Source organism: Poecilia mexicana, unplaced genomic scaffold (assembly GCF_051168715.1).
Source record: "Poecilia mexicana isolate PSO_F unplaced genomic scaffold, ASM5116871v1 scaffold_2, whole genome shotgun sequence".
In the NCBI taxonomy this organism is placed as follows: domain Eukaryota; kingdom Metazoa; phylum Chordata; class Actinopteri; order Cyprinodontiformes; family Poeciliidae; genus Poecilia; species Poecilia mexicana.
The window spans coordinates 37,400,925-37,413,764 of NW_028263371.1; the positions used below are offsets into that span (position 1 = coordinate 37,400,925).

At 42.4% G+C, this 12,840-nt stretch overlaps 1 protein-coding gene across 1 annotated transcript in view; it reads right to left on the bottom strand.

The window, feature by feature from the left end:
* Nucleotides 1-5,654: 5,654 nt before the first annotated feature.
* The window catches only part of LOC106918456 (phospholipid-transporting ATPase IH-like), a 36,566-nt gene continuing 29,380 nt past the window's right edge, over nt 5,655-12,840 (bottom strand). Inside the window, exon 29 of the mRNA XM_014988260.2 lies at nt 5,655-9,001. Within this exon, the coding sequence (XP_014843746.1) occupies nt 8,729-9,001 (273 nt within the window). The 3' untranslated portion in view covers nt 5,655-8,728. The remainder of the gene's footprint in view (nt 9,002-12,840) is intronic.

A 12,840-nucleotide genomic window follows, 5' to 3' on the forward strand; every position in this document is an offset into this window, starting at 1 on the left:
TCCTCTCTAAGCTGATTACCGCTCTCATCCTCCTGCCACACCACATCCATGTCACATTTTCTTTAGGGAACTGTTAGAAGAGAGCTGGTAGATTTGATTCCCCTAATTCAATGCCTATCAGTGTAAACAAAATGAAACATGTCAATATTATCTAGTTTTTGTTTATTTTTTGGTGGAAGAGAAATGTAACATAAGAAATGATGTAAAGGAAGATATTTCTGTATTTTTATCACTGAAAATACAGAAAATAAAATATGACATAGATTGCCATATTTTTCCTCCTTCCTCAAGTCCACCCACTCACTGCCATGATTTCACCATCTTTGGTACTTTGGAAAGGAAGTAGTCACACGTTTCAAAATAGCGTTTCACAATTCATGTGAATTTTCTCTGGCTGAAAATTTAAGTGCGTTCGTACTAGTGAGAGGGAATGGTGTGCTTATACTGGGTGGATTAAGGCAGATTTCTATAAATGGATCAGACGAGACAGCAGACAGACTTATATAAAAAAAAACATGTTCATGGCTTTCGTTTTTTGAAAAAGGAACTTAATAAACATATGCGGTGATACTGGATATGTGGAAAGGATTTAAGTTCACAAAGAATCCTAAATGGTTGCGAAGAAACTGTGCAATAAAGAAAACAAAAGCAAATTTTGGTGGATTACTTTACAGTGATCTGGCTTTGAATATGGGACCTGCAAAACAGATGGCTGGACAAATGGATGATAAATAAAAAGGTGGATAAACAGACACCCCACTGGAAGAGTGAATAAATAAATGAATCTGGGATTAATAAACTATTTTTGAATTGAATAGCACTTGATTTCCAGAGTTGCAGGGGTCAGGGAGGGTGGGCATGGCTTTCCTCATCGCTCTCTGCAGTGTTTAACAAAAAGTCAGATACAATATCAATGAAACGATGTAAAGATGAAACGTTCAACATGAACAGCTGACACTCTTGTCTAATAACTCTGTCACACTCAAAATGGGGATGAAGAGCTCATTTTCCCAGGGAATGAACTACTAGCAAAGAAGAAAAAGGAGCTGGTAAAAGATCTCTCTATTTTGAGAGAGCAACATCAAAAAGAAGCAAATTACACTGCCTGCATGCATATAATTACATAGAATTCCAGAGTTACAGAAATAGGCGCAATGCTAAGCAGTAAAAATGGCATCATACAGGCTCTGAACTGTCGTCGTTACCCACCTATGGTTTGGGTGACGCTCCTTAGTCTCTCCAGCAGCTCCCCAAGAGCCATTTCCTCTGTCTTCATCCACAGAAGCATCTTCCAGAGGGACAGTGGCAACCCAGCTGTCCAGCCAAAATACACTTTCCTGGGAAGAAGAGACAGCTTGGCAGCTTTAGAGAGTGGATGATGGTGAAGATGATGGGAAGTCGAGACTCTACGGTGATGAGCCCAGGCAAGCAGAAGGGAAGAGAGGGGGAGATGCAGCGTGGAAGAGGCACTGAGGATGTGGCAGCGTGGCTGCTTTCTATTTCGGTTTGCAAATTCAGAGACGGGGGGGGAAGGAGAGTTCAGATGGATGCTGAGTGTAAAAAATGGATGCTTTCGCGGATGGAGAAGACGCTGCTTAAATGGAGGGTGGATGGATGCTGAAGCTGCTGTGACAGCCCCGGGAATGACGACGAGTCGTCCGTGGAGGGATGCGAAGCAGAGCGGGGGCTGCGGTGAAGACGGGGAGGACTCGTAGCATCAGACAGCCTCATTCACACATGCATGTTTCAGCTCCAGCACACATGATGGTGCAAACCTGCGAGGACCCAGGCAGACAGATCGGGGAGGGGGAGGGGAAGTGAATGGCCAGCACTGCAGGTTCAAGCAGCTAATGCAACAGCGACATCATGTGAGAGGGAAAGGTATAACAGCTGCGTCATGATCTGAACAGAAATATTACAGGCCATGCAGCTTCAGATATGCTGCATTGCCATCAGGTGATGACCAATGGTATCCCCACTGAATTATCTGGGGTTACGGAGCTACGGATGATGTAAACTGATGTTTACTTACATGGGTATCTCTTAAGAAATACAACTTGACGGACTTACGCAATGCCTGCACAGCACATGGAAGCATCACTGTCTTCTTGATACTCCACTGACTTGCAGTTACGCCTACTGTAGTATCTGCATGGAAGAAGACAAGCAGCAACCAGTTTCACACATAGCCATGAACACCGAGCTCTGGGACGGCTGCAATTACATCACGCCAACGCTTCTGGGCTGTAGAAAAATGGTGGATGAGTTGATATTTCAGATGTGATGCATCATCCCTCACTTCCTTTCTAACAATTAGGTTTTGTGTGTTTTTTGTTTTGTTTGTTTGACTGACGTGATTGTGCAAGAGAAATTTGCAAGAGGAAATTTCTCTTGCAAACCATAAAATGTCTTCAAAAGATCTACAGCACTCTCTTACTATTGAGCCTTTCCAATCAGAAAATTCCATAATAATCTTACCCCGACACTTACAGCATAGAGCAGTAAGTAATTTGGGAATGATTTGCTTCAGCAGAACAGGCCAGCTTGCCATCACAGAATCCATCATGACTCCTTCCATGTATCAGAGGGGGCTTGAGCAAAATATTAGGCCATCTGTTAAAACAAACAACAAAACATATCAAGTGGTCTAACTCAAAGTAAATTTATAATCGATGTCAAGAAGGAAGTTTATTCATCTGACCCCTGCAGTCTTCTTCATGTTAGCATTTTCTAGCATTTTAGCTATCTAATGTTGAAGCTAACATTTTTGTGGCTAAACTAAATTCAATTGTTTGTACTATTGTCAATAATGGACATATTATGACAATGATAAGAAATACACGACGTTCCTTTTACCATTTAATATAAGCCGTACCCCGAAAGTAAGACATATGTCTTACTTTTCGGGGAAACACCTCTCATCTAACTGCGCGCCGCCTCCTGCAAACTTCCGCGCCGCCCCCCCTCCATACGTCACCGCGTCTGCCGCCTCCGTCTGATCCAAATGAGCGCCACCTGAATACAATACTGTTCAGGTTGTTAATAAATGTTCATTTTATGGTTAAAACAAAAAATTCGACAATTTTTTTCCAATATAAGACATACCCCGAAAGTAAGACATAGTGGGGCTTTTGGGGATAAAAAGAAAGTAAAACACTCTCTTACTTTCGGGGAAACACGGTACTAACCATGGTTCCGTTCACGCCGAGCTTAAGTGCAGCGGCTTTATTTCCCTCCTGTAGTGGCAGCTCGACAGCCCTCAACTTAAAAGCTGCATCATACGAGTTTGAAAACATTTCTCCGTCGTGCCTGCTGCTAGCATGTGGTTGTTCTAAATGAAAATTAACGCGTTCTTTGATTTACAATTTTGACTTCTAATGATTCACTTCCTGCTAGAGAGCCCCCTGGTGGTTGAAGAAAAATACACAGAAAAACCGCACCGGACTACAATCCGCATGGTTCTAAGTTTAGGAAAAAAGTAGCAGCTTATAGTCCGGAAAATACGGTACCGTAGGTGAAATTGAATAATTTCCACGGCACGCCTGCCGATCACCGATCACTGTTCCGCGGCAAACCAGTGGTTGAAAAACACTGATCTAATTCATACCATTTAAATGCATACACAAGGCATTGAGTTTCACCACCTCTGCCATTATCAGATTGTTTGTAGGAGGTTTGATCTACTTCCGTATGAAGGCGGAGCTTGCGTCATCCATCCATCCATCCATCCATCCATCCATCTTCTTCCGCTTATCCGGGATCGGGTCGCGGGGGCAGCAGCTTCAGAAGGGAGGCCCAGACTTCCCTCTCCCCAGCCACTTCTTCCAGCTCCTCCGGGGGAACCCCAAGGCGTTTCCAGGCCAGCTGAGAGACATAGTCCCTCCAGCGTGTCCTGGGTCTTCCTCGGGGCCTCCTCCCGGTGGGACGTGCCCGGAACACCTCACCAGGGAGGCGTCCAGGAGGCATCCTGACCAGATGCCCGAGCCACCTCAACTGGCTCCTCTCGACGTGGAGGAGCAGTGGCTCTACTCTGAGTCCCTCCCGGATGACCGAGCTTCTCACCCTATCTCTAAGGGAGAGCCCAGCCACCCTGCGGAGGAAACCCATTTCGGCCGCTTGTATCCGGGACCTCGTTCTTTCGGTCATGACCCAAAGCTCATGACCATAGATGAGGGTGGGAACGTAGATCGACCGGTAAATCGAGAGCTTCGCTTTTTGTCTCAGCTCTCTCTTCACCACGACGGACCGGTACAGCGCCCGCTTCACAGCAGACGCTGCCCCAATCCGCCTGTCGATCTCCCGCTCCCTTCTTCCCTCATTCGTGAACAAGATCCCCAGATACTTAAACTCCTCCACTTGAGGCAGGACGACCCCCCTGACCTGGAGAAGGCACTCTACCCTTTTCCGGCTCAAGACCATGGCCTCGGATTTGGAGGCACTGAGCCTCATCCCAGCCGCTTCACACTCGGCCGCGAACCGCTCCAGTGAGAGCCGCAGATCACGTTCCGATGAAGCCAAAAGGACCACATCATCCGCAAAAAGCAGAGATGCGATCCTAAGGCCACCAAAACGGATCCCCTCAACACCTCGGCTGCGCCTAGAAATTCTGTCCATGAAGGTAATGAACAGAATCGGTGACAAAGGGCAGCCTTGGCGGAGTCCAACTCTCACCGGAAACGAGCCCGACTTACTGCCGGCAATGCGGACCAGACTCTGACACCGGTCGTACAGGGACCTGACAGCCCGTATCAAAGGGCCCGGTACCCCATACTCCCGGAGAACCCCCCACAAGGCCCTCCTGGGGACACGGTCGAACGCCTTCTCCAAGTCCACAAAACACATGTAGACCGGTTGGGCGAACTCCCATGCACCCTCCAGGACCCTGCTGAGGGTGTAGAGCTGGTCCAGTGTTCCACGACCAGGACGAAAACCACACTGCTCTTCCTGAATCCGAGGTTCGACTATCCGACGGACCCTCCTCTCCAGGACCCCTGAATAGACCTTACCAGGGAGGCTTAAGAGTGTGACCCCCCTGTAATTGGAGCACACCCTCCGGTCCCCCTTTTTAAACAGGGGGACCACCACCCCGGTCTGCCAATCCAGGGGAGCTGCCCCCGATATCCAACTTGCGTCATGTCAGTTGGAAACAGAAACTAGAAATGGGTAATGTAGATCCCCTGCTGGACAGAGATGGAATTACACATCATCGTAAGAACAGAAAGAAAAAAAAAAACCTGTAAGAAGGCCATTCATTTCTCTTTCATTCTTTATTACAAGCAGAATGACAATACAGTGCTTTGTCCTCATTTGCTACAGACAGGCTGGCAAAAAGTCAACATGTGAACTTTTAAAATCTTTATCCAAAAACAAAACAAAGAAAAAACCAAGTAATTTGTCAAAAACTGTTTAGTAATACAAACAGTGGCATACTAAAGGTACTATGATATGAAGTGTGCTCCTTGGAGCAGAGCAGTCGATGTTTCAGACCTTTACCAAGCTCAGGAGTGACTGGATGAGCACCTGCTGTTGTGCTGATGGACTTAGAAAAAGCAGTTTGACATTCTGATCTGCAATAGAAGGCTGGTGTGATAAACCCGCTGAGACAGAGGCTGGCACCTACAGACAGTTCATTCCTAGTCAGGTCATTAGGTCACTTCTTTTTTTTTTTTTTTGTCAATTCTCACCCCATACAATCTTAGAAAAATAACGTGAGGAAGTGTGAACTACAAACTCCAGTTGACAGGCAATAGAGCTTGCTTGTTTCTTTAAGGGTAAAACTGATCTGTTGTGAAACAAAGTGCAGTGTGTCGGACTATAGGTAACTCTAACAAAACCATATAATTTAAATTTTACTCTCACTTTGGTTACAAACGTCAACACGCACTCTAACAGTTAAAATATAGTCTTCTCTCTGAGATACAAAACTATTGAAGAAAATATGAGCACTGGACAAACACAAGAATGACGAGATGAAAATCAGAAGACTCAAATATTAAAAAATAAATAACCTTTACAGCATTGCTGTATTATTAGGGCTGGTGCACAGTATGTAGAAGTATGGCAACAACACAGTGACCACCACAAAAACGTGAAGGTTTGACCCACGGTGGCTCTTATGGAGGTTTTGGGTTGAAAACTGAGAGGGTGAACCTAAACTTTCCATTAATGTAATAAATCATCTGTGCCCCAGTAGAAAAATACTGAACACCTGTTATCAAATCTATACAAGTTGGCAGATGGCGATGTGTATGAAAATAAACTGTATAAACATATAAAAAATGCTTCAGAATGTCACATTCAAGACTTCCAGAGTCAGTACATTTCTATGTTAGCGGACTAGATAGGCTTTGGACAAAGAGGTCTTCGGAAATGCTTTCAGAAATGCGGAAAAGTGGTTCATCCATTATGAGCTACAATCTTCAGATACAGGACATGATGGACAAATCAGTTCGACATTCTCATTGATTTTGATTGTGACGTCGCCTTTTCAAGTCTCACACCTATTCCCGACAAACTATCTACCTTCTTTAGACTATATATATATATATATGTATATATATATATATATACATATGGCAAAATCTTTGTCATTTACATCCATACATATAACACTGACATCAATAGTTTTATAGAGCATTACAGAAAAGAAAAAACAAAAACGTAGGAGTTAATGCAACACAGAGACGACCCCTAGTAACACACCTACCTAATATTAGCATTCTGACATTAGCGTTTTCATGACACATATCATGGCAGCAAATACACAAAGCACATTGCAACAGTGAGGGATAGCAACATTCATAAATCAGTACCCCGCCGTTTCCAGGCTATTACCTCAAGCGGCCACACGGTGGCAGCAGAGGGCATGCTCACTGATCAGAAAGCTCAAAATAACTCGATATGTTTTGTGATGATCATGTCTGCAACAAGCCGTGATATACAGAAGAGTAGTACAGCATGCAGAGACAATTCAACATGCTACGCTGACAGAAAAATGAGACAAAGATCGACACAATTAGGAGGGCAGAAAGAAGACGGAGGGGGATAACAGACGCTGTAACAGACATGTAATCCCTGTGAATATCCTTGTACTTTCATGAATGCGTTTTATTTGACCGACTGAAAATGGTGTCCATGAATTAAGGCAGGGTGGCTAAAATACTGCACTTTCCTCTTGAGCTGCTTCATCTCCCCTTTGCGGTGCCTTTCAAAAACATTCATAACCCTTAAACTTTTTCGTACTCCGTCAGAATGCAACTGCAGACTTCAATGTGTTTTGTTGGAATTTCATGCAGCAGACCAACACAAAGTGGCGAATAAGGGGAAGAGAACTTATACATGGTTTTTAATAAATAAATGTAATAAAAGTATGGCGTGGATATGTGTTCGGAGTTCACCTTTTCTGTAACAACAGCTACAAGTCTATCAGCTTTCAGCATCTTTGCATAACAACTCAGATTGGATCGAGAGCATCGTTGTACATACAAATCTTGCCACAGATTTTAAGTATCTATAGCTGGACTTTGACTGGGTCATTATAACACATAAATCTGCTTTGATTTAAACTATTACACTTTACCTTTTGGCTGTATGTCGAGGTGGATTGTCTAAACTCCATGTATATAATAACTTCAAACTGTTTCTTTTCCAGGATCACCATTTTGTTCAGTTTCACTCACTTTTCCATAAACACTGATCGGCTTCCCTCGCCAAGTTGAAGAAAAGTATTTCACACCACAATGGTGTGTTCAGGATTAGAGTTTCACCACACACACACACACACACACACACCACACTTTTATGCATGCAGGCCAAACGGTTAAAGTTTGGAACTCTTCCGAGTCCTCTTCAGTTTTCCATTTAACAGATTCTCACTCCAGAGCTCTGCAGCTCCTCCAGAGTCATCATGGTCCTCTTTGATGCTTTTCTGATTAATGCTCTTCTCCTTGGCAATGTGTTGGTAAGTTAATTTCCTACTTTGAGTTGCTTTGTCACACGAACCCCTCCAAAATTAAAGTTCATGGTTGCAACAAGACAAAACGCGAAAAAGCCCAGGAGGTATGAATAGTTTTGTAAGGCACCGTAAAACTAATGAACATGTGTGCGTGTCTGTGTAAGGCTTTGTAAAACACCAATTCCTTTTCACGCTTTGCTCCTTTAGCTCCCACTTCTGCTGCGTACCTGTAAGGCAAAGGTGTAAAGGTGTGTGTCACGTACAAACATACAAAAAAACAGGCAATTACATGCGTACTTATAGAGCACATGCACACACACACGCATACCTAAAGGGCTGAGCAAGACTGCTATCCCCTTACTTGGCCAGACCACAGAGTGTCCATGAACAACACATTTTCTTTTTAAAACAAACATTTACAAAATAAAATAGAAAATGACATGAAAGTGAAGGAAGAGCAATAATGCAAGTAAAAATGGGGATGAGTTCACAAAAAAAAGCAAAAAAAAACTAAAAAAAAAAAAAAAAAAATAGAACAGTTGCTCAAGGCTCCCTTTGAGTTCTCCAACTGTTCTGATTGGGAGCCTGACAGGAAACTTTGACAGAAAGAGTCCGGGCACTGCAAAGACAACAGTGGTCCACTCAGGTGGACCCCAGAAAATGCACACGATGAACATGGAGAGTCCATGATTTCGCGGGATGCTCAATAAATTCTTGACTCTTGCAATGGAGAGCTTAACGACATCTTGTGATGTTTCTGTTGTTTTCTTGTTTTCACACAGGCGTCTCCGGTCCAGGAGCGTAGTAGGCAAACCCCGCCCCTGACAGACGAAGCATGTATGGGCTGAGAGAGGTCAGGTCGGACCCTCCTCCCTCCGCCAGGTGAGCCAGGAGTTTCTGGGGAAGAGGACTGGAGCTGCGGAGGGACAGCGTTTCTGCAGCACCGAGGTGGAGGAGGGTGGAGTCTGTGCTCCTGCCTTTGTAAGATCGACGAAAGGACAGAGGGGTCAGCTCGGCCGCGCTGCCAGACAGCAGCTTCTCGCTGACCTACAGAGACGAGGGAAGTGTCGTCAGGAGACAAATCAGGACTGAACCTCAGAAGAATGAAAACATGCAGGACAGCCGACCAAATGTGGAGACGCGAACTGAAAATGAGCCTACAATGACAGGAATAAGAGTTTTGTTTTGAGGTTTTAATAATTTCTTTCTTTTGATTACGGGGGAACTGTAATTTATCCATCAGCTGGTGATGGATCTTTGGGGGGAAATTAACACGAACAGATTGGATGACAAAATCCAGTAATGAGTAGTAATGACCGCAGAATATTCCCAATATGAATAATAATAAATTTACACTTGCAGTCCTGGTCTGTAACACTAGATGTCAGGAGATTACCAAAAACATTTTTATAAAAAATAAATAAATATAAAAACAGAGAGAAAAATCACAAAACGTGTTTTTTGTGTTGGATTTGTTGGGACAGCAGTAAAATATCACCTTGATGTTGCATCGAAACCAGTAAAATTTGTCTGAATCTCCAAAATATCTTCCATTTCAAAGCTAAACCTACAGATCACGCCTTGAATCTTATTAGTGCTCAAATCCACCATTCCTAAGCGCTACCAGTAATTCAACAACACAACTACAACACCCTTCAGTAGGGAAGATGTTACTGCAGAAAGGCGACTCAAAGTTTTTCCAATATCAGTAAGGAGTTTAAAACAAATCCGGAGGAAGCACGTAGCTGTTATAAACATTTTAGAAAGCAAACTTTTTTTTTTTACATAGGTATGTCAGCAGCTCAATCAATCTGCTGGCGAGGCACAAGCCATTTAACTCCTTCAATAATGCGTAATTTAGCTGTTTTTATTCCTTCATACATCCTCGTGCCACAGGATGTGAGTTTCGTCGAGCTGACGAAGGAGAGTTGACCTCACATGGACTGCAACAGATAACAGGAAGGCTGAATGAAGGTGTGCAGTATCCAGGGATTAACAAAAACATTTAAAGATATTAATGGTAACAATGATACTTTTGATAATAATCACTAATATATATGTATATGGCCATACAAATAGTTCATAGTTTAACTCATCTAATTTTTCTAATTTTGTTTTTCTTCATTTTTGGACTACCATTGTAATTTGGTTTCCGTTTTAATTATTTTATTCTCCTGTGTTGAAACCTTATCAAAATGTACATTTTTCTTGTTTCCACTAGGTGGAGATGTTTGCATATGCACAGTAAATCTTAAACTTTACACGTAAGAGCTTGAAATTTGTTGTTTCTATGACTTTGCACTACAATAAAAACTGATCAGAATCAAGATTCCAGCAAATTTTTAACACTCTCAGGCTCTGGTAATATCCGTTCAGATTCCAATTTGCAAACATAGGATGGAAATTAGTTTTTAATTTAGTGTTTTTTCTAGAACAGAAAAAGGAAGAGAATACTTTAACCACTAAAACTAGAATATAAGGTGTTAAAATATATATATATAAAATTTAAATATCTTATGTGTTGTAAGAACTGAAATTTACACCCGCTGAATTGAAAGAAGTTCATATTTTCTGACAGAGGTGTACGCCTCGCTCTCGCCCAGTGACCACTGGTGACGGGCATAATATTTTTACAGCAATGTTTACAAGAGACTGTTTTGTGTCCAAAGAATTTAGATGAAGCATTTTATTTACAAATGAATTTGCGGAATTTAAAAAAAAAAAAAAAAGCAAGGGACACAGAAGGAACACAAAATGAATGAACCCCGGGGGGTTAAGTGGCTCAGGCTCAATAAAAATGGAGGAAAGGTGGAATTCCTCATTTGGCTGCAACCCAGACCCGGCTCATTTTCAGCACGCTAGCAGTGGGAGTCTGATTAGCTGTGGAACTGGCACAGCAGACTTAATTGTGGGGTTATCATTCCCGGATAGTGAGTTTGAGAAAAGGACATTTCTTGAGGAACACATACAAACTGACCTAACCCACCGCCTCTATTAAAACAGAAGCAGCAGCCATGCTTTGTGCTTTCGCCATGGAGGTCTTAGCCCACAAGCTTTGAGATTTCAGATAGTCATAGGTCCAGCATCTTTATGTCCACACTCTCTCTCTCCATCAAACGGCTCCTTCTCGCTGCCTACTTTGCCACCAGATGGGCCAGGAGTCACACAGATTTCCTGGCCCCCCGCTATCGCTACCTTCTGTAGATAACGTTAAATGAAGGTTGATAACACAATCTGCTCCAATCTCATGTACTAAATATAGGAATTTTAGGCTTTTATCTCAGTCAGATCTAAAATGCGTCCTGACTCAACTCCTTGTTTATTATTCCACCATTTTAGAGCGAGAATATTTCCACAAAAGCACACGAGAAGACCACATTCTGAGTCATTTTCTGCTCCTAACTTGCAGAAGCTTCCCATGCCTTATTTAACCATCATCAGACTTGACAGCCACATATTAGACACAAGAATGATCACACCAGGGAGTGTTCAGAACAAAGAAGTAGATTACCAGCTTGAAAGTAAATTTAAATCTATAAAAAATAAAAATAAAAAAACACTAAAATGTAGAGAATCCTTCTTACATTTTCATACAGTCTTAGTAAATATTTTCAAAAGTCAGATTTCCATTTAAATAACCGGTAATTGAAATAGCGTGACTCACTGAACAAGGTAGTATCTCAAATCAGTTGCTAAAAGCGACACTAAATTTGATGCTGGCAGCAGCTGACATCTTCTTTACTTTATATAAGCTGCTTGTGGAAGTCTACACTGTTTGGACAGTCCCTCTCCTCTTTGACTTAGAAGAAGTCGTTATTTGCAATTTCATTAAAAATAATTACATAATAGGAATCAACAGAGTTCAGGAGTCTTATGGTGCCTCGAAACAATGTTCGTAACTTGTGACCTTTCCTATATCCTGTCGGGATTTTTTGATGGGATTTCATGTGACGAACACATAATCATGAAAGGCCAGTAAGAAATCATGAATGGTTTTCAAAAGTGACCCTGAGCCGCATTTCAATACTTTGTAGAACCACCTTTTGCTGCAAAGACAGCACAAAGTGTTTTGCAGTTTGTTTCTTCCAGCTTTATACATCTAAACATTAACATTTTTGTATATTCTTGATTCACTTATTTTGGTTGGCATCGACGGTCCAGTTTAAAATCCTGACCTACAGTGGTCAGGCGGTCAAAAAGCTGGCAAGTTTTGAATGAGCTTGAGTTACATGCAGTTTCTCCACTGCTAATTCAAAAAACAAAACTGTCTGTAGGCTTGGCTGTTTTTCTTTTTTAAAATTTGGATTTTTGTCTTTTAAGTAATAGAGAAATTAGTAAAGCTCATCAACATGGGTTAGGATAAAACCAAGTTCTGTACTTGCTAGGCATTTGAAAACCTCATCAGAAGATTGTTAAAAATAACAAAACAGATCGCAAGAATTAATATCTTACCAATTTTGGCAATTTAGTCAATGCATCACAGATTTCTGAAACAGGATATGATGGAACAATAAAAAAAAATAAAATAAAAAAAAAGCACTTAGAAGAGAAACGGCAGGAATCGGGCTAAACCTCAGAAGTTGTGTTGTCATCAGTGGCCGATTAGCATGGTGTAGAGACAAGCAGTTCGACACTGGACCATGCCAGCATGCACAATCAAATGAGGGCTTAAAAGAAAGTCACCTCCTCTTCCTGCTCCCCTCTCTCTCTCTCTCTCTCTCGTCTCTCTCTGGGCCAATCAGAAACTCATTCTGCTGGAGGACTGAGAAAGCATGAAGATGGTGGACGGCTCCACAGTAAGGCACGGGCGGGTGGACTGTGGTCACCATGAAAGAGCAGGACAGTGCAGCGTGTCGCAACCACACGGAGAAGAGGTGAAAAAAGAA